The 22765-nt window shown below is 44.0% G+C and overlaps 1 protein-coding gene across 4 annotated transcripts; it reads left to right on the top strand.

The window, feature by feature from the left end:
- The first annotated feature begins 1207 nt into the window (after nt 1-1207).
- Nucleotides 1208-19160, top strand: LOC115102756 (phosphatidylinositol 4-phosphate 5-kinase type-1 gamma-like). 4 transcript variants are annotated; one of them, XM_029623019.2, is made up of 19 exons: nt 1211-1590; nt 6593-6630; nt 6779-6874; nt 7156-7286; nt 7582-7699; nt 11084-11236; nt 11592-11891; nt 12202-12401; nt 12568-12651; nt 12763-12811; nt 13412-13496; nt 13669-13827; nt 14030-14159; nt 15944-15979; nt 16087-16170; nt 16247-16769; nt 17524-17598; nt 17954-18037; nt 18136-19160. In XM_029623019.2, exons 1-19 carry the CDS (start codon nt 1473-1475, stop codon nt 18136-18138), a joined length of 2466 nt encoding a protein of 821 aa, XP_029478879.2. In that variant the 5' UTR covers nt 1211-1472; the 3' UTR covers nt 18139-19160. The 4 variants fall into 4 exon arrangements, with proteins under 4 accessions (XP_029478883.2, XP_029478880.2, XP_029478879.2 ...); XM_029623024.2 differs by lacking the exon at nt 1211-1590 and adding an exon at nt 5785-5962; XM_029623020.2 differs by lacking the exon at nt 17524-17598 and having other exon boundaries at nt 1209-1590.
- The last annotated feature ends 3605 nt before the right edge of the window (nt 19161-22765 follow it).

The following is a 22765-nucleotide window of genomic DNA, read 5'->3' as shown; positions in this document are numbered from 1 at the left end:
CTTCCCCAAACTACACATGCGCTGCGTATACCATTTAGGCTCTACACTTGTTGTAAAGTGGATTAATGTGCTTAATTTGAAGAAGTTATTTGGCAACTTTAGTGATACAAAACTTGCCAAAACATACAGGCCTATGGGATACGCTACATTAGGTGTGCGACTATAATTTGAAAAAGTCGCAAAAATAAAGACTTGCACTGTTTCTTGCCTTACTGCCAACAAGCTGGGCATCATTCACACGTGATAATATATCATTCACAAGTGATAGGCTAATATAGTCACCCATCAGACTATTCTTGATTTAATCCTGTCTTTACATATACTAAATAATAGGTAGGGGCGAGGAGAGGGACGGAAGAAAAAGTGTTACGTTGATGCTATTGACCCGGATAACTGGTTGCTGCGGAAAAGGAGGAAGTTCTACCTCAGAGAGGCCCAGCCCACGAGCTCCATCAGCAGCAGATGAATATGGACAGTGAACGTGTTAGTGCATCGAACCGAATCGCATCGGTTTGTTCTCTAATCAAACCGAGTTGCAACGAATATTTTTTAAACTATCGTTCCATGTATCCAATCGTCTTGAAAGGGAAAGATGCGCGCCCCTAACACACACAACTGATGTAGCTGCTAACACACTGAACCCCTTGTCAAAACCCACCCCAACCAAGATGAGAATGACTGCCCCCCCAGAGCACTGAAATGAACGTCTAACACACATTTACGTACCAGTGTTATTGCATGACAATCCGAAGGTGTTTATTGTATTGCATTTGATTGAATGAAGAATAAACTGAAAGCTACTGTCATTGTGTGGGTTTTACGGTCTGCAATTGTAAGCCGCCTCACAGCACACACTTATTGTACAACTCAATAGTGACAGCTACGTGCTATAATGAAAGAGCTATTTTATGACAGTGTTGCTGCAAGATCTTTACTCTGTGTGTAACAGAGTGTATCTTTATTTTCCAATTCGGAACGGAAATCCTTCTTGCTCCTCAGTAGGCTACCCATCCCGGCAACATTTAGTGGACAAACATGCCAAATGAAATTACGAGTTGATTTCACATAGACTGGATTTCTGTCATTCTACATGAGCATGCCAACCGCAAGAGGAGAGAGAGAGAGAGAGAGAGAGAGAAGGATGCTCCAATGACATGCATGACAGACTCTCCTACGGGAATGACGCAGCCGCCGCTGTCATGCAACGCTGCTGGGTTTATAAGGAGCGAGGCGAGCAGTTGCCTAGGTTATAGCGGTAGTATATCCGACAAGGCAACACCAATAGGCTATTGTTTGTATTCATGGGCGTACAATTACCACGATGAAAATAAGAGTGATGTTGAAGAAATGCCGATGAGGCCACGTATTTAGCCTATTCAACGTGATGTCAGAGTGTCCTGAAGGCTACATTTCGCATTTGCCCTTGCATCAACAAAGGACATTATATCGCGACGCTTATCCTGGAATTGTAAATGGATGAGACTGCGCCAGCGGGGGAGGCCGGGGGAGGCATGCCCACATCGGGGGCGGATAGATCGGACCAGATGGATACGGCCGGCCTCTCTCTCAAGCTGCATTCTGGAGACATGGGTTCGTATGTCTGGGCTTTATTATGACACTAGTTTAATTGACTAAATACATTTGCATGAGAGATTGTTCAGATGAGCTAAACTGTCAGGAGAGCGCTGGCAACGTTCGACGGGGAGTATAAGGGTTCATTCAGGTTTTGGTCCAGCTGTCAATTATGGTTTGTCTCAGTAGACTAAATTATCTGTCAGTTTCCAGACCTAAGAAATTATTTATGGTAATAGGCTTATAACTAACCAAGATGGTCATCCTGCTATTTCTAAAGACAAGGACAAGCTGCCAGCAACCACCAAAAGCAAAAGCCTAATGAATTAATGCAGACATTGAGCATTCAGAAGCTGACCTAGTCCTGATTCAAATGTACAGCATGCATTAGTTGGCAGGCAATGTCCAGGGCCTGACTATGTGAAACAGGTCAAGACAAACTGTCTAGTTCGGAACCCAATTAAAGGTCATGTCTGCCAGTCTGTGGCATCAGATCATGGTCAATTTCTATCAAAAGGAGAGGGAATCGGGCCTCCACGTCAAGCTCATGATTGTATAAGTTTGTGATTTGCAGAGAGGGAGAGATTGTCTGTCTGTCTGTCTGTCTGTCTGTCTGTCTGTCTGTCTGTCTGTCTGTCTGTCTGTCTGTCTGTCTGGTCTGTCTGGTCTGTCTGTCTGTCTGTCTGTCTGTCTGTCTAACAGACTATCTATATGATTCTTTGATCGTCATCTCCACTATCTTATTTAATCGTGGGATGTCGATTAAGGTATCCCGCCTCACCGCGGAAGACACATTTCAGTTGGATGCAGTCAGTAGTACAACTGACTAGGTATCCCCCCTTTTCCCTTTAGAGATCAAACTAGGCCAATGTCTTTGTCACATAAAAGTGTTACAATTAAAGATGAAACACCAGGAAGCAGATAGAAACTTAATACATGGCGTTGAATTATAAATGAACAAAAATGCCCTGAGCCTCTCTGCCTCAGCTTTACCTGAGTGTACACTGAATGACCAGGAGAACAGACTATATAGAGTGTATAGGCAACAGCGCCACAGTTTAGCCTATATTACAATAATCCTTGAATATAGGAAGAACACCTTGTACCAGATATGTATGTAAGCAAACGCGCAATTGTAATGGAAGAACAGAAAACTGTCTTAGTCCTTCATAGTATTCTAGTCTGTTACAGGATGTCTATTACAGAACCCAGAACCAAATCTCTCACGTGCGCTGGCCAGCTACTCCGTTTTTGATCCTGTCACAATAGACTATTGCATAGTTCCAATGCTATTACTCTGGTATAACAGCAGTATAATGTAAGTGGTCTTTATTTAAAGATGATAAGACAAGAGTCCGAGGTGAACTGGAAGCAGTATGTGTGTATGTGTTACAGATGGATGGTTTGGTTCATGTTAAACCAAACCATCAAGCTGTACTCCATCTTCTGTGCTTCCTGTCAGCGAAGCTGTTCAAGCAGAGTTGAACACTGCACATACACACACTTGTGCTTTCCCTCCTTTGTCAAACCAAGTATGAGGGAATGAACAGTACAGAGTAGGATTGAATGACCAGTGAATTTCAATACCATGGCAGATTCCCTATTGCACATGGAGTAAATGGAAATTGAATGGGCAACAGGGGTGTTTGTGTTCATAGTTGACACACACATTTGATTTGTACAACATAATTGACTGGTTTTCTTAGCAGCTCTTCTTGCAGTCATTTCCCTATTGAATTTTTACAGTTTCCCATCTGTAGAGAAGCAGCAACTCCCCCAACGCGCGCGCGCACACACACACACACACACACACACACACACACACACACACACACACACACACACACACACACACACACACACACACACACACACACACACACACACACACACACACACACACACACACACAGAGAGTAGCAGACCATTATCTGCTGTAATCTGCTTATCAGCAGCACTTAGACTAGTGATGGCGCTAGAGACTGGCATCTGGTACAAGCCTCATCCAGCAGACCTCTAGCCCCTCTCTTCCTCTCTCTTCTATTTCTCTTCTATTTTTAGTCGCTTTTCTCTTTCTCTCCTCTTTTCTCTCTCTATTAACCATCCCACCCCTTTGCCCTCAGAACAGCCCTCAGAACAACCTCCATTCGTCGGGGTTTGGACTTTACAAGATGTTGAAAGTGTTCCACAGGGATGCTGGCCCATGTTAACTCCAATGCTTCCCACAGTTGTGTCAAGTTGGCTCGATGTCCTTTGGGTGGTGGACCATTCTTGATACACACAGGAAACTGTTGAGCGTGAAAAACCCAGAGGCGTTGCAGTTCTTGACACAAACCGGTGCGCCTTACACCTACTACCAAACCCTGTTCAAAGGCAATTCAATCTTTTGTATTGCCCATTCACCCTCTGAATGGCACACATACACAATCCATGTCTCAATTGTCTCAAGGCTTAAATATCCTTATTTAACCTGTCTCCTCCCCTTAATCTACACTGATTGAAGTGGATTTAACAAGTGACATCAATAAGGCATCAGAGCTTTCACCTGGATTCACCTGGTCAGTCTGTCAGGGAAAGAGCAGGTGTTTTTAAGGTTTTGTACACTCAGTTTACATTACTATCTGAGCAGTCTGATTTCTCTTACTAAGTGTTGGCACCAGCCCAAAACTGCACCTGCTCAAGCCTGAGGGAAATTGTCTCAAATCTCCTACGTTGGAAATGAGGGATGTGTGTGTGCCTGGGAGCACACTTGTGTGTACAGCATCGTGTGCACGTGCGCGTGTGTGCACGCTTGCAAGTAACAGCTCTATCCCCTAGTCGGCAGTGTTGTGCTATTAGACAGTCTTACACAAGTCTTGTTTACGTCTCAATAACACACGCCATCAGTCGGCCATCTTCTGAGCTGACCAGTGAGAGGCCTAATCCTCTTCCTACCATATAACCCACACATGCCGAACAGTCTAATCATTAGACTCTAATGGCTACAAATTCCAACGCAGTCCCTGGAAATGTCGATACCTCTGGAAACCCAATCAGTCATTTTATGATCTGAAACCTTCTGTCTTTTCAGTCTATATTGCAAAATGAACTGTTGAGCGTATAAGGATGCCAGTGTCTTAGGCACGGACCCACGTTTCTCGCTTTGCTCCTGACTAACCGAGTGAGGAACGAGACTTGGGAGCATGGCTAGTAGTGTACTGTGTAGTAATAGGGGTGGCAGGGTAGCCTAGTGGTTAGAGTATTGGACTAGTAACCAAAAGGTTGCAAGTTCGAATCCCTGAGCTGACAAGGTACAAATCTGTCATTCTGCCCCTGAACAGGCAGTTAACCCACTGTTCCTAGGCTGTCAATGAAAATAAGAATTTGTTCTTAACTGACTTGCCTAGTAAAGTAAAGGTAAAAAAATAAATAAAATAGTTGTCCTTTGAGGATAGCTCCACAGCGTACTATGACTGGCCTCAATCCTACAGCACAATTTCCCTTACTACCTGAGTGTTCGATTCCGAAAGTTTTGTTTGAGTGTTCAATTCTGTTTGCGTTCCATCCGAGTGCTCCTCCATCTGAGCGTTCCGTCTTTCCGTCAGTTCCTTCCGTGTGCTCTTTCTCCGTTTTCTGTCTCGGGATGGTTCTGAGAGTTATGTCTGTCTGAATGTTCCGTCCTGAGTGTTTTTTCCCCCCTCAGTGTTCTGTACACACGTTTCGTGTCCGAGTGTTCTTTCTACCTCAGTGTTCTGTCTGTTGAGTGTTTTGTCTGTCTGAGCGTTGTGTCTGGGTTCGAGTCTGTGTGTTCTATCTTTCTAAATGTTCCTCATATATAATTAGGAATTAGAACTTTGCGTGACTGGCAAACTCCTGCCAAAAAGACCCTGCTAGCAAGACAACCTTCCAGAAGCTGATCTGTTGTCTGATGGTCATTAGCCCAGTGTCATTGCTAGACCTTTAGGTCGATGACTAACGAGATTGGGTCGGCTCTAGTGTGTCCCATTGTTTCGTCTCTGGTGTGTGTGTCTATCTGTCCTTCTCTCTCACTCATTTGTAAGTCTCTCTCTTTCTTTTCACGGGCCAACTTCCTGGCGCTGGTTGTTCCGGTGGCTGGCACCCCTCTTAATCCTGCACTCTGATTGGCTGCTCACTGCTCAGGGCATCTGGTCTCCTGGGAGACGGTGGTGGTATCAACCAATGACAGGGAGTTCAGATTAGAGAGCCTGTCGATCCTAAAGAGTCACCTTCCCAGGACAGATCTGCTCTAGAAATAGATTATATCTACATTAAATGCAGACAGAAACTACCGCCAGGTCTGAGTTTTGAGGTGTTTTGGTATTTTTGTGTGTTTTTGGTGGCTATAACTGGAGTAGCGTTGCACGTTCAGGCTCGAGTGACAAAGAGTTGGGTGAGACATTCAAAACTCTTCAGGGTAGATATGTTTACACATACTCAGGGTGTTAAAGATATGAATATATGTAGAACCAGAATTATTTCCTGGGTTGTGTCTGGCAGTGCTTGTGTACATATCCATGAAGGATTAGCCTTCAACTACTACCTGTGGATATTCTGATTGAATTTGTTATTTTAATCCTGGGCATTGGTGTTGGTTAACTACACTCTGCTGCATTGTATTTCTACGTCTGTAATGCTATTTGAGCCGAGAACCAGGTGTAAAGAATCCAAGCGCAGCATAAGGCATTTGATGGATAGGTCCGTGTGTGTGTGTGTGTGTGTGTGTGTGTGTGTCAGTAATGTGTCGTGGATGGTGTCCAAGATGGTGATAGTAGACAAGCTACGGTTGGGCAATCTTCACTTCGCCACTGATACTTTCCAGAGGGAATACACCTTTTAATAGTCGTGTAGATACAGTGCATGAACACTGATGTGTGTAGCTTTGGTTTCAGTCTTTTAGTACACTGCTGGCAATAACCGGTGCATACTTTGCCCTGGAACCCTTTTCCCTGGTTCCTGCATGTGTCTCACACTTAGTCATGCATTGATGTTCTCTCCTGCTGTCTTCTCTGTTCTTCAACAGAAGACGCTGGTCCTAGGAGGGCTACAATAACAAGCGAGGTGAGGGCTAGTCACACACACACACACACACACACACACACACACACACACACACACACACCTAAAATGACATTGTTTTATGCCGTAAAGCGTGCACTGCAGTGTAAGTAACCCACAAAAAAAACTCGGCCCCCCTTTTCTCCCTCAGATGCCGTCCCCCACAGCTCAGGGTCTAGGCCCAGGTCAGGAGAAGAAGATTGGCCACAGGAGAGTAGACGCCTCAGGAGAGACCACCTACAAGAAGGTACACTACTCCTTTCCTCTTCTGCCTCCCTTTCTCTCCTCCCTCCCTCATCCTCCCATTCTGCTTTTCTTCCCTTTCTGCCCTCTCCTTCGTTTTATACCTGTTTTCCCTCTCTTCTTGTCTTACCTCTCTGTTTTCTTCCTCTCCCCTGACCTTTCTGCACTTATTTGACTTCTCCTATCTCACTTGTCCTCCTTTCATCCTCTTCCTCCCTCATGTTGGTTTTCATGGCTCTATTTAAGTGACTTGGGGTTTGTAACCGGACTGCCTGTGCCCTACAGACCACGTCCTCTGCCCTGAAAGGTGCCATCCAGCTGGGCATCGGCTACACGGTGGGCAACCTGAGCTCCAAGCCAGAGAGAGATGTCCTCATGCAGGACTTCTATGTGGTGGAGAGCATTTTCTTCCCCAGGTGTGTTTCTGATTGTATATGGATGGCAGATGTGTTTGTAAATGGGGAGGGGTGTGTGTGTGTGTGTGTGTGTGTGTGTGTGTGTGTGTGTGTGTGTGTGTGTGTGTGTGTGTGTGTGTGTGTGTGTGTGTGTGTGTGTGTGTGTGTGTGGTGTGTGTGTGTGTGTGTGTTGTGTGTGTGTAGACACTTAAAACACCTCCAATGTGAAGTGCTCTCTAGTACGATGCCCCGTTCTCTGCCCTGTCTTTCTCTCTGTCTGGCTCCCAACCCCCTATTCTCTCCCTCTTCTCACCAGTGAGGGCAGTAACCTGACTCCTGCACATCACTACCCAGACTTCAGGTTTAAGACCTACGCCCCAGTGGCCTTCCGCTACTTCAGAGAGCTGTTTGGGATCCGACCCGATGACTACCTGGTGAGAGACAGTAACCATAGTAGATAGTCTTGTTAATATCTAGGTTAAATGTAGTATCCTACATCAGGTGATTATTTGCACAACATGACATCATTTGGATTTTTCAAGGAAGCATATGCCCCTGGCCACACACACACTGGAATGCATATTTAATTTGACCTTTCTTTAACTAGGCCAGTCAGTGAAGGTGCAGGAGAGATATGCACCGATTGATTAACACACAGGCTGGGACACACACACACCCTGACACACATCCTGTAAAGACGTGCACATGCACACGTGCACCCACACAGTCACTCCAATAACCTCACACTACCTGCACCAGATGGAGATTAGAGTACTAAGACTTTCTTTGTAAAGCTCCAAGCTGATAACAGTAGACACTCCGTTATAGTCTAGGCCAACTCAGAAGCAAAGTTGGGGTGTCTGTTTCTATGCGTTTCTATGTACATGCAAGGTTTTACAATGGCAGGAAAATAGAATATTTTGACTCACTGTATTAATCCAGCATGAGGAATCCATTCCGCAACATTCGTAGTTGTTCTCAGAAAAAGAGAGAGTGCGGGGGTATGTAATTCTCCTCAGTGTGTAGGGACAGAGGATCTTCAATCTCTCCCCTTAAGCCTGTTCAAGCCCCTGTGTTTATCTGGCCTTCCAGACTCAACTTCAGGGAGCTGTAGAAACTCTATAAAGTGTATAATGAAGGACCATCTAAAGCACCCTATAAAGTGTCTAATGAAGGACCATCTAAAGCACCCTATAAAGTGTCTCATGAAGGACCATCTAAAGCACCCTATAAAGTGTCTCATGAAGGACCATCTAAAGCACCCTATAAAGTGTCTAATGAAGGACCATCTAAAGCACCCTATAAAGTGTCTCATGAAGGACCATCTAAAGGACCCTATAAAGTTTCTAATGAAGGACCATCTAAAGCACCCTATAAAGTGTCCCATGAAGGACCATCTAAAGCACCCTATAAAGTGTCTAATGAAGGACCATCTAAAGCACCCTATAAAGTGTCTAATGAAGGACCATCTAAAGCACCCTATAAAGTGTCCCATGAAGGACCATCTAAAGCACCCTATAAAGTGTCCCATGAAGGACCATCTAAAGCACCCTATAAAGTGTCTAATGAAGGACCATCTAAAGCACCCTATAAAGTGTCCCATGAAGGACCATCTAAAGCACCCTATAAAGTGTCCCATGAAGGACCATCTAAAGCACCCTATAAAGTGTCTAATGAAGGACCATCTAAAGCACCCTATAAAGTGTCTCATGAAGGGCCATCTAAAGCACCCTATAAAGTGTCTAATGAAGGACCATCTAAAGCACCCTATAAAGTGTCTCATGAAGGACCATCTAAAGCACCCTATAAAGTGTCTAATGAAGGACCATCTAAAGCACCCTATAAAGTGTCTAATGAAGGACCATCTAAAGCACCCTATAAAGTGTCTAATGAAGGACCATCTAAAGCACCCTATAAAGTGTCTAATGAAGGACCATCTAAAGCACCCTATAAAGTGTCCCATGAAGGACCATCTAAAGCACCCTATAAAGTGTCTAATGAAGGACCATCTAAAGCACCCTATAAAGTGTCTAATGAAGGACCATCTAAAGCACCCTATAAAGTGTCTAATGAAGGACCATCTAAAGCACCCTATAAAGTGTCCCATGAAGGACCATCTAAAGCACCCTATAAAGTGTCTAATGAAGGACCATCTAAAGCACCCTATAAAGTGTCTAATGAAGGACCATCTAAAGCACCCTATAAAGTGTCTAATGAAGGACCATCTAAAGCACCCTATAAAGTGTCCCATGAAGGACCATCTAAAGCACCCTATAAAGTGTCTCATGAAGGACCATCTAAAGCACCCTATAAAGTGTCTAATGAAGGACCATCTAAAGCACCCTATAAAGTGTCTCATGAAGGACCATCTAAAGCACCCTATAAAGTGTCTAATGAAGGACCATCTAAAGCACCCTATAAAGTGTCTCATGAAGGACCATCTAAAGCACCCTATAAAGTGTCTAATGAAGGACCATCTAAAGCACCCTATAAAGTGTCTAATGAAGGACCATCTAAAGAACCCTATAAAGTGTCTAATGAAGGACCATCTAAAGCACCCTATAAAGTGTCTCATGAAGGACCATCTAAAGCACCCTATAAAGTGTCTAATGAAGGACCATCTAAAGCACCCTATAAAGTGTCTAATGAAGGACCATCTAAAGCACCCTATAAAGTGTCTAATGAAGGACCATCTAAAGCACCCTATAAAGTGTCTAATGAAGGACCATCTAAAGCACCCTATAAAGTGTCTAATGAAGGACCATCTAAAGCACCCTATAAAGTGTCTAATGAAGGACCATCTAAAGCACCCTATAAAGTGTCTAATGAAGGACCATCTAAAGCACCCTATAAAGTGTCTAATGAAGGACCATCTAAAGCACCCTATAAAGTGTCTCATGAAGGGCCATCTAAATCACCCTATAAAGTGTCTAATGAAGGACCATCTAAAGCACCCTATAAAGTGTCTCATGAAGGGCCATCTAAATCACCCTATAAAGTGTCTCATGAAAGCCCATCTAAAGCACCCTATAAAGTGTCTAATGAAGGACCATCTAAAGCACCTTATAAAGTGTCTCATGAAGGACCATCTAAAGCACCCTATAAAGTGTCTAATGAAGGACCATCTAAAGCACCCTATAAAGTGTCTCATGAAGGACCATCTAAAGCACCCTATAAAGTGTCTAATGAAGGACCATCTAAAGCACCCTATAAAGTGTCCCATGAAGGACCATCTAAAGCACCCTATAAAGTGTCTAATGAAGGACCATCTAAAGCACCCTATAAAGTGTCTCATGAAGGACCATCTAAAAAGCACCCTATAAAGTGTCTCATGAAGGACCATCTAAAGCACCCTATAAAGTGTCTAATGAAGGACCATCTAAAGCACCCTATAAAGTGTCTAATGAAGGACCATCTAAAGCACCCTATAAAGTGTCTCATGAAGGACCATCTAAAGCACCCTATAAAGTGTCTAATGAAGGACCATCTAAAGCACCCTATAAAGTGTCTAATGAAGGACCATCTAAAGCACCCTATAAAGTGTCTAATGAAGGACCATCTAAAGCACCCTATAAAGTGTCTAATGAAGGACCATCTAAAGCACCCTATAAAGTGTCTAATGAAGGACCATCTAAAGCACCCTATAAAGTGTCTCATGAAGGACCATCTAAAGCACCCTATAAAGTGTCTAATGAAGGACCATCTAAAGCACCCTATAAAGTGTCCTATGTGAACCTCTCCAATGTTGGTGCCATTTTATATGTTATCTCTACGGCCCACTGATGTATCCTGTGTGTATATCTGTGCTTTCTCTTCAGTACTCTCTATGTAATGAGCCCCTAATCGAGCTGTCCAATCCCGGTGCCAGCGGCTCCATATTCTACGTAACCAGGGACGACGAGTTCATCATCAAAACAGTCAATGCCAAGGAGGCGGAGTTTCTGCAGAAACTACTTCCGGGATACTACATGGTCCGTATGTCACAAGCCCCTCCTTCATTCCAATGGCCAAATAACAAGTGTCCTGCTCCCGACTCGATATACAGACCAATGAAAACGTGGCACACGTAGCTCTGAGTTCAGGAGTGACATTCCACAGATTCTAAACAGATGTTGAACTGAAAACCAACTCCTATTAATTGTTAACTCTAGTCCTCTCCTCCTCGGCGTTGTGTATTTATCTTCAAAATATTCTTATATACTCAATATGATGGCACCATATCATTTCCCATTGTTGCATGTAAAGAAGACTTCAATAGGCACAGAATGATACTTTTCTCACTCTCCTCCTTCCTCTTCTCCCATCTTCCTCTCCTCCTCTCTCTAGAATCTGAATCAGAACCCGAGGACCCTGCTTCCTAAGTTCTTTGGTCTCTACTGCGTCCAGTCTGGGGGTAAAAACATCCGTATCGTGGTCATGAACAATGTGTTACCGCGCGCCGTACGCATGCACCTCAAGTTCGACCTGAAGGGCTCCACGTATAAACGCCGTGCGTCGAAGAAAGAGAGGGAGAAATCGAATCCCACCTTTAAAGATCTGGACTTTATAGCAGATGTACCGGAAGGACTGACCCTGGATCAGGATACATACAGCGCCCTGCTAAAGACCCTACAGAGAGACTGTCTGGTGAGAGAGGGAGGAGAGGATGAGGGATATGAGGAGAGGGTGGGGATAATACATACAGAGCTTTGGTCAAGACCCTCCCTGTCTGGTGAGAGAGGGAGGAGGGGAGGAGGAGGAGAGGGGAAGGAGAGTAGGGTGGTTTAGGATGGGCTTAAAGGGGAAACCCCAAAAGAGAGACTGACCTAGAGAGGAGGAGAGATTAGACGTGGAAGGAAGGGGAGGATGAAAGCCATTATGACCTGTGTGTCTGTGATGTCTGGTAGATCCTCCGATCATTCATTCTGACCTTCATTCTCTGTCTGTGGTACTCCAGGTGCTCGAGAGCTTTAAGATCATGGACTACAGTCTACTGCTGGGGGTCCATAACCTGGGCCTGGCTGTGAGAGAGTCCCAGGGCTCACCAGCAGGGGGCGATGAAAAGAAGCCTCAGGCCCAGAGAGCCCTCTACTCTACTGCCATGGAGTCTATACAGGGAGGGAAGGCTTGTAGAGACACATTAGACCACGATGCTACGTGAGTTACCGAGCTGACACACACAGGCATGCATGTACACACACACACACACACACACACACACACACACACACACACACACACACACACACACACACACACACACACACACACGGTGTCTTGGAGTCCTCTCCCACTAAATGAGATTCTCTCTCTCTCTCTCCAGGATGGGTGGTATTCCTGCTGTGGATGGTAAAGGAGAGCGTCTCCTTCTCTTTATTGGAATTATCGACATCCTGCAGTCCTACAGGTCAATTTCACCAAATCACTCATTGAGTTACTACTGATGTCCTGCTAATCAAAAGGACCAGTACTAATTTGATGATGTATGAATTACTGAGTAATTTTTATTGCCCTGCAGGCTAATCAAGAAACTGGAGCACTCGTGGAAGTCTCTGATCAGTGACGGGGTGAGTCCAGTTGCAGGTTGCCGTTTATTGTCATGAGTCTTACCTTGGAGGCAGAACTGAGCGATTTCTGTTAGATGGGCCAGCTGCAAAGTCAAAATTGTCTATATCGAGAGAGAAAAAATCATAAAAACAAAAATGAGCTTTTCTTTTCTTCATTTAAGGCATTAGGGTTAGCAGTGTGGTTAAGGTCAGGGTTAGGTTTATGATTTTATGACATTGTGGCTGTGCCAGCTGGTGACTACTCTACAGAGGTGCCTCCAGGGCAAGATTTATGACAACAAATGCCAACCTGCAGTCCAGTCCTCCAGCTTACACAGGCCCGGTGACGAGCTGCTCTACACACAGCTGCATAATTCAACACAGACAGTCAACAGCATATAGACAGACACGGTGTACTTAAACCTTTAAGGACTAACCTATGGATGGAACATTAGTCTGATACTGAGAATGGCTAGTAGGTTATTATTTTAGAACCAACTAGACGTTTGTAAAGGTAACATGGACTAACCCTCCCATTTCAATAATTCCCTATGCCCGACTGTACAGATGTGTTTGATGGTTTGTTTGCTGAGATGGTTTCCCCTTCTCTATCTCTCTCAGGACACAGTGTCTGTCCACAGGCCCAGTTTCTATGCAGACAGGTTCTACAAGTTCTGCAGCACCACTGTCTTTAGAAAGAGCTGCTGTGAGTAGGAGACACATTACACCACCTTGAAACAAGCGTTTTATTTGATATTTCAGCTCACAAACAATTTCGAGATTGAGTCATCGATTCATCGAGTTGACCCCTTGACTGCTTTCTCTTTTCTCTCTCGTCCATCTCCACCCTCTTTTTCTTGCCTCTCCCTCCCCTTCAGCCCTGAGGTCTTCTCCCTCCAAGAGAGGGCGGGGGGGGGCTCTGCCCGCACCCAAAAACAGTGTCCAAACACAGCTTTCCGTGGAGAGAGAGGAGAACCAGGAGAACGAAGACCTGCACCTCAGAGGGGCTCGTGGCTTCCCTCTGCTGGAGGAGGACGGTAAGACGGTTACCACACTCCATATCCATACAGAGGCTGACCTAAGGAAACTGTCTCTCCTGTTTGAGCCAAAATGACCGACAAGCATTTGAGGACCAATAGCTTTTTTCCCCACACGGCTATTTGGGTGAAGTGTCATGCTGTGGTGGTAGATTACTAATACTCTATCACAATTATTTCTCTCTCTCTTCTCTCCTCTCAGGTCTGAGAGAGCATCCCCACACTCCTCCGTCTTTTGAGGATGCGACCACAGCATCCATAGCTACCACTCTCTCTTCAAACAACTCTCTCCCTACCACACCCTTTGATACACCAGAACACCCACGCTTCAGGTACACACACACACACACACACACACACTAGAGAACGACCGCAGCAGCAGCAAGCTAGCTCATTCTCTAACGGAAAGGTGCAGGATTCAGAAGTAAGTGAATTGACACAGTGACCAAAATCTAACTCCTGTTGCAAATGTTAAATCAAATCGAAATGTGTTTTATTGGTCGCATACACATACAGTTGAAGTCAGAAGTTTACATACGCTTAGGTTGGAGTCATTCAAACTCGCTTTTCAACCACTCCACAAATGTCTTGTGAACTAACTATAGTCTTGGCAAGTTGGTTAGGACATCTACGTTGTGCATGACACAAATAATTTTTCCAACAATTGTTTACAGACAGATTATTTAATTTATAATTCACAGTATCACAATTCCAGTGGGTCAGAAGTTTACATACACTAAATTGACTGTGCCTTTAAACAGCTTGGAAAATTCCAGAAAATTATGTCATGGCTTTAGAAGCTTCTGTTAGGCTAATTGACATAATTTGAGTCAATTGGAGGTGTACCTGTGGATGTATTTCAAGGCCTACCTTCAAACTCAGTGCCTCTTTGCTAGACATCATGGGAAAATCTAAATAAATTGTAGACCTCCACAAGTCTGGTTCATCTTTGGGAGCAACTTCCAAAAGCCTGACGGTACCACGTTCATCTGTACAAACAATAGTTCGCAAGTATAAACGCCATGGGACCAATCTCCTAGAGATGAACGTACTTTGGTGCAAAAAGTGCAAATCTATCCCTGAACAACAGCAAAGGACCTTGTGAAGATGCTGGAGGAAACAAAAGTATCTATATCCACAGTAAAAACGAGTCCTGTATCGACATAACCTGAAAGGCCGCTCAGCAAGGAAGAAGCCACTGCTCCAAAACCGCCATAAAAAAAAGCCAGACTATGGTTTGCAACTGCACATGGGGAGAAATATCGTACTTTTTGTAGAAATGTCCTCTGGTCTGATGAAACAAAAATAGAACTGTTTGGCCATGATTATGTTTGGAGGAAAAAGAGGGAGGCTTGCAAGCCGAAGAACACCCCCCCCCAACCGTGAAGCACAATGTTGTGGGGGTGCTTTGCTGCAGATGTATTTGACTGGTGCACTTCACAAAATAGATGGCATCATGAGGTAGGAAAATTATGTGGATATATTGAAGCAACATCTCAAGACATCAGTCACATTGTCAGTGATGTGTACGCCAAGGAACTTGAAGCTTTCCACCTTCTCTGCTGCGGGTCCTGTCGATGTGGATAGGGGCATGTTCCCTCTGCTGTTTCCTGAAGTCCACGATCAGCTCCTTTGTTTTGTTGACGTTGATGGAGAGGTTATTTTCCTGGCAGCACTCCGCCAGGGCCCTCACCTCCTCCCTGTAGGCTGTCTCATCGTTGTTGGTAATCAGGCCTACTACTGTTGTGTCGTCTGCAAACTTGAATGAATTAGTTGAGTTAATTCACTAATAATAATGCTTGTGTCGAGGTGCCCGGACATTCATGCAATAAGCAAGCTAGCTAAGCAGATGGCTATGTGACCTGTTAGCAAATAGTATGTAGTGTTAGCTAGCTGTTTGATTTTAAAATGGATGCATTAATGCATACATGGCTGTCTCTGGGAAATGTTGTCATCAAAATGTTCACATTTTATTATATTGGCCTAAAATATTGGTATCATCATCGGCCCTAAAAAAGTATATATTTTTCTCTAACACACACACGCTCCTACAGATACAGACTCACACACATGCTCCTACAGATACACACTCACCTGTCCCTGTTCTATCCCACAGGAGGCCAACCCACTCTCCACGGGACCGTGAGGGGAGGTAAGCAGTCTTATTTCATACCCTTTCAATCTAACACATCTCTTCTCCTCTGACCATTCTGACTCTAATCGATGGTCCGATGTCACTTCCTGTGCTGCCCCATGTAGTTTCAGGCCACAGCAGGAAGTAGTGGCGGTGCACGAGCAGACCATCACTGTAGCTGTAGAGGTGAAGAGGGAACCTACAACCAGGTACACACACACACACACACACATACACACGTATGTTATCAACTGTCTGACAGCGGTGTTTCTCTCTCTGTCACAGTGTGGTTCCAGAGGACCTTCAGGACTCTAAAACAACAGAGGAGGAAGTCATCACACAGACCACAGCTGCTTCCCCCACTTCCTCTACACCTCCTTCAACCCCTCCTCCCTCCTCCGCCCCTCCATCCTCCACTACTCCCTGCTCAGTCCCACCAGCCTCCACTCTCCCTCGCTCCCTTCCTCCCTCAGTCCCTTCCTCCTCTGCCCCTCACCCTCACTCTAACTCCACTCTCCCTTCTTCTTCCACTCGTCCTTTCTCCACCAATCAATCATCAGCTCACATCGCCTCCACCCTTCCACCCTCTGCAGTCCCTCCAGCCTCCACCTCGCCCTCTTCCACCACTCCCGCCTCCACCCTTCCCTCCCCCCCATTCTTCCCCCTCCTTCCAAGCACCCCTCCCTCCTCTCTCCCTCCGAGTCCCCAGGTGACAGCAGAACGCTTTTCGTCCAATCATCTGTCTGTCACCTCGTCCGTCAGCCACAACTCACTGGAGGGGGAGGTGCCAGTCTCAGACATCTACTTTGTAAGTCATGCGTGTGCGCGCGTGTGTAACAGTCTTCAGCGTGTGAGTGTAGCTCTGAAGCTCTTGTGGTTTACTGGGGTTTTGGATTTCTTACAGTCGGGCAGTAAGGACAGCGTGGTTGATCTATGAGGGTGAGGGTTTGTGTAGTTTGCTATCATTAATCACAAAGTATGGCTTGAAAGCATGTGGCAATGTCGGTTACTCTCCCTGCAATAAAGAGGTTGGATTGAACCCTGAGACACCACATGCCTGATAACAAACATTCCGCTGAAATAGCAACTGGGAGAGAGAACAGTATACAGTGCTAAAAGTCTCTTTTGTGTTGTGTCGTGTGGATTGCATGTTGGCTTGTGGCATGTGTGTTGCTCATGCCTGGCTGATCCATATTAATCCAGTCATGTGATTCCTTCTTATAATCCCCCAGTCATATCATGATGGGTTGTCAACAGCAATCTGGCCTGGTGGTTCATTCAACATTATGTTCTTTCGTCATCCATTTTGAATATGTATTATTCCATTCTCCTCCACATTTTCACTCTCTTTTTCCTCTCGCTCTCCACTGTCCCACCCCACCCATGTTGTCACAACATCCTTCTGTCCATCTCTCTCTCTATGTGTCTCTGTCTCTCTTGCTTTCTCCATTCTCCCTCTTTTTCTCTCACTTCCTTTTCCTACCCCCCTGTCCTTACCCGTGTGTGCATGTGTGTGTGTGTGTGTGTGTCTTTGTGTATGCACGTGTTTTGTGTATTATCAGTATGCTGATGGGAGGTATTGGGTGTACTCCCCAATTCTGGGTCGTAAGAAGCTCAACTCAAGCTCTAGCTGCAATGTAAGTCACGGCTGCTGGTTGCACAAGCCATAGTCCGTCGTAGTGTAATGTCAAGTGGTGTAGACTGGTGTCAGCTTCATTCCCCTGATTCTGAGCATCTAGAACCCACCTCAAATCACCCCTTAACATAGCCCCTTAGGCACTTTGTGTAACTTAGATCGGAAAGGATCGGACAAGTGTGAGACAAAATGGCAAAACTACTAAACAATTAACACCCAACATAGGGCTAGAAGACCTATTTAGGACTTGTGGAAGGTCTTCCTCCCTAAATGTACTTTTCTCTCTCTTCCTCCGGTTTCTGCGAATGCTGACCTGTGTGTCTGCTGCCCCTGCTGGTTGGGTGGTGTAACAACAGAATCAGGAGGACAGGAGCTGGGTGTACTCTCCTCTGCACTACGGCTCAGAGTCCAGACCTGGCTCTGACGGGGAGAGCGAGACAGTAAGTGTGCACTTCGTCCATACCCCTACAGAGAAGTTTCCTTCACTCATACCCTAACTCTAACTCGCCCTCTCTCTCAAATGTATTTTTCTCAACAGTAAGTTGAGTGGAGTCTCCAATGTAAGCGAATCACTTTGAGAGGATTGAAGACTACAGACAGAAGCTGTGATGCTTTGCGACGCTCCAGGAAGCTCTATGAAGCTTCTACGGCATTGTGTAACCCTTGTGTCCCAATCTGCATGTGAAGGCTTGTTTTACCCACATGGATGGAGAAGGATTCTGTGGGGGGAAAAAAAAAAAAAAAGTTATTTCTCTGCTTTGGCAACACCTTCGTAACACACACGCATGCTAGCACACACGTCTTCACACTCACACACCCTAACATTGTCCTATACAAGTATGCAACAATAGTGTGCCCTTTGCCGCAAAATCAACTCATAAACATGAAAGTATGCATAATCTTCAATGGGAGTAGTTTGAATAAAACCATATTGCAACCATTTCCAAACATCAGCTAACGCTGCCCGTAATAGTACTTTAGTTGGTCTTGTTGTGTTAAGAATGATATTTGTTTTTTGTTAACTGTGCTGTAATATCACAAATGGAATATCATGTGTTATATTGTCTTGGTCAGGTTTTTGACTCCTATGGTTAAATGTTGGAGAGTTTTGTCTTTTTATGAAGCAGAACTTTTTTTTTCTCAAGTTGTTTATAATGTTTTGTGGTGTTCACTGGTCTGATGGTGGTTCAAATTCAGCTCCATCAATAATGTAAGTTGAGAATCGTGAACATTTCTGTCTGGAATTGTGCTGTGCTCCGTGTTCTCACAGGGCATACTGGAGTCTTCACAATGGTCATGAAAACCTGAACATTTTATTTTATTATTAGCCCTCTAAAACTATCATTTTGTAAATGTTTTTTTTTTTTTTTTAAACCATATCTTTGTCATTGTTTTACATTTAAATGTTACATTTGAGTAATTTAGCAGAAGCTCTTATCCAGAGCAACCTACAGTTAGTTGGTGCATTCATGTTAAGATAGCTAGGTGGGACAATCGCATATCATATGCATAGTGAGGACACATTTCCTCAATAAAGGAGCTATCAGCAAAGTCAGAGCTAGAAAGGGGGGGGGGGGGGGGGGGGTCAAGCGGTCAGTTTTTATTTGTTCTCCTCTATTGCTGGGGAATGTTTTTTTGATTTTTTTTTTAGATATACTGAACAAATGTGATATAACATCATATAAATGTGTTATTATTGCCTTACTGAGAAATATTCCCCTGGTCAGTTTCCTTTTTTTTTTTTAAATTAATTTTGATCAAATGGGCCAGGGTAGGTGTAATATAAAATATGGTAATATATGCCATTTAGCAGACGCTTTCATCCTAAACGAATCACAGTCATGCATGCATCCATTTGTACCGATGGGTGGCTCCAGCGGGAATCAAACCCACCACCCTTGGAGTTGCAAGCGACTGAGCCACACACAGGACCAACACAGTGTGTTGAAATTCAGCGTAACTTTCAAAAAGAATAATATGATTATCATTATTGTTAAAATACTCAATTATAAGGAGGTCCATACACTCCTCAGTAGTTCTATAATGTCATTCTTCAGCATTTAAGAAGAAAAATATATATTTTGTGAATTGTAAATAGTGTGTGTGGGTGACAAAGCGAAAGGGTTGGTGAGGAAAATAAGATATTGCACTTTGTCCTGGTTGATAATATAAAACATCAAGGGTTAAAAAAATTACAAAGTTGTTCCAGTCCAGGGAACTTTAAAGGCTATAAACATTACTGTAACATTTAATCAATGTCCATCCTTCTAAAGGTGCAATCTGTAAGTTATCTGGCTCACTGTGGCAACCAGACAAAGGAAAAAAACACAATTGACCTGAAACAAAACACAAAGAAAAAAGATATAGTTCAAATTTGTCAATGATACTGTACTTGTACGACTTCATCATCAATCCCCCGAAAGGTGTTGGGGTGAACGTACAGATTGCCCCTTGAAGACAAACCAATGGCTGTGTGTAAAGTGTTTTGACAAGGAGTTGGAGCTTATCACTGAGTAAAAATGAAATAATATCTTGTGTAAGAATTAGTCAATTAAATCTCTCACTTAACAGGATCGGTGGCTCCCCCACGGGACGGTTGAGCTAACGTAGGCTAATGCGATTAGCATGAGGTTGTAAGTAACATTTCCCAGGACATAGACATATCTGATATTGGCAGAACGTTTAAATTCTTGGTAATCTAACTGCACTGTCCATGCTATTGTTTGAGGAGAGTGCACAATTTTGAACTTGAAAAGTTATTAATCAACCAATTGGGCACATTTGGGCAGTCTTGACTGCTTCCATCTAGTGGCTGGGCTGGAATAATACATTATGGCCTTTCTCTTGCATTTCAAAGATGGTACAAAAAAACTGTAGTTTTTTTCTTTGTATTATCTTTTACCGTGTTATATTCTCCAATATTACTTTCACATTTCCACAAACTTCAAAGTGTTTCCTTTCAAATGGTAACAAAAATATGCACATCCTTGCTTCATGTCCTGAGCTACAGGCAGTTTGATTTGGGTCATTTTAGGTGAAATGGAAAAAAAGGGGCGGATCCTTATCCTTTGAACTTGTTATGTAAAATAATGATATTTATTTATTTGCGCAGGGCTGCAAACACTTGAAGAATCTGACCCATAGAGGTACTATATTCAGGGACGGCTCCAGGCATAAGAAACATAAGGGGTCACTTAGTGGTCGCATGGGGGCCCCGACACCCCCCCCCCCCCAACAAAAAAACATTATTGTGTTTTGGAGGGAATTCAGGGTCTCGACTTACAGTTGAGAGTTAGAATAGTAGACAAGGAGCAATTTCCACATGTGGTTGTGCATCCACAGCTTTTCTTTCATGTCAGTCACTGACTGTCACTCAATTAGCCATGTTGGCTAACAATTCTTAAGAGCCAGTAATCTAAATTTAGTAATCATGTCCGAATACCAACCAGGACGCGGTTTCCCAAAAGCATCTAAAGGCTAAATGAATCGTTAGACCCTTCGTAGGGAGCATCATTAAAACTCTGAGCTGGTTCACAAAACCATCATGATTAATGTTTCTCTTAAAAACGCTTGTAATCTAACGCCTGCCTCAGACCACTCGTAGAACAGGCAAGTGTGTTGTTAGACTGCATAAAAACTAAACAGTAATCGGCCTATTTTAACCATATTGATATACATTTCATGTTCAATCAATTGAGTTCTATTTTGCTGCTTGTAGGCTACGGTCTATAATTTGTCTCAATATATTTCATGATGTGTGGCCTAACATGTGCACTGTGATGTGCCAAATCGGTGATTTAGTGCATTTTAATTTTGTAAGCATTGGAATAAGCCCCCTCAAGATTTGCATCCGTAGGTGGTAATATCTCTGGAGGTGATCCGTCATCAGTATTGTGAAATCACTCTGATGTTAAGGTAAGATCTGAATGGAGAAAGCTGATCTGAGAGCAGCGCTGCCTTTAGATCCTATCAGTATCAATACATGCTCCAACAACGCACGTAAGAAACATTCCTTATGCATGGTGTTTTGGGAAACATGACATTTTCGGCCATCGTAGGAAAGATGCATCTTTATAACACTTGTAAGGCTAAATTCCAGGGCTATCAGGAAACTGGGCCCGGGTCTGCAGGACACGTGCCCAGGGGCTCTGACCTCCACGGGTTCCCCGTTGATTTGATTTTATTCGTCACTCTTATTTAAGGCTGTTGCGGTGACCATATTACCGCCACACCTGCAGTTGAGTCATGACCGCATTGAGTCACTGTAATCTCCTTTTATGCGCTCTGGACATGTGTGAATCAAATCCAACCAAACTTTATTTGTCACATGCGCCGAATACAACAAGTGTAGACCTTACCATGAAATGCTTACTGTAACGGTTTTCTAGGTGTGGTGAAGGAGAGTCGGACCAAAACGCAGCGTGTAGATTGCGATCCATGTTTAATCAAAACAATAAACGTAACGAAAACCGAAACAGCCTATACTTGTCAACTAACACAGCGACAGGAACAAAGACACTAAGGACAATCACCCACACCAAACTCAAAGAATATGGCTGCCTAAATATGGTTCCCAATCAGAGACAACGATAAACACCTGCCTCTGATTGAGAACCACTCCAGACAGCCATAGACTTTGCTAGATCACCCCACTAGCTACAATCCCAATATATACACACCACATACAAAAAACCCATGCCACACCCTGGCCTGACCCAATACATGAAGATAAACACAAAATACTTAGACCAGGGCGTGACACTTACTTACAAGCAGCAGTGCAGTAACACAATAAAATAACAATAAAGAGGCTATATACAGGGGTACCGATTAGTTGAGGTCATTTGTAATGTAGGTAGGTGTGAAGTGAATATGCATAGATACAAAAAAGTAGAAGCAGTGTACAAAAAAATAGAAGGAGGGGGGTGTCAATGTAAATAGTCTGGTGGCCATTCGATTAATTGTTCAGCAGTCTTATGGCTTTGGGGGTAGAAGCTGTTAAGGAGCCTTTTGGTCCTAGACTTGCCGCACCTGTACCGCCTGCCGTGCGGGAGCAGAGAAAGCAGTCTATGACTTGGGTAATAATACCTAACTCGCTAATGATCATCAGGTCGCTAATGGTCTGGTACTCAGGGCTCTATTGTCCCTCTAACCACTCTGACATCAAT

The sequence above is a fragment of the Oncorhynchus nerka genome, linkage group LG20 (genome assembly GCF_034236695.1).
Source record: "Oncorhynchus nerka isolate Pitt River linkage group LG20, Oner_Uvic_2.0, whole genome shotgun sequence".
In the NCBI taxonomy this organism is placed as follows: Eukaryota; Metazoa; Chordata; class Actinopteri; order Salmoniformes; family Salmonidae; genus Oncorhynchus; species Oncorhynchus nerka.
This window is presented reverse-complemented; position numbering and strand designations above follow the sequence as displayed.

Coding starts and splice junctions, on each gene's coding strand:
- LOC115102756 (XM_029623019.2), top strand. CDS start 1,473: ATGGATGAGACTGCGCCAGCGGGGGAGGCCGGGGGAGGCATGCCCACA. Junction 7,287..7,581: donor GAGAGCATTTTCTTCCCCAG/GTGTGTTTCTGA, acceptor TCTTCTCACCAG/TGAGGGCAGTAACCTGACTC. Junction 16,770..17,523: donor CAGTCTCAGACATCTACTTT/GTAAGTCATGCG, acceptor GTGTATTATCAG/TATGCTGATGGGAGGTATTG.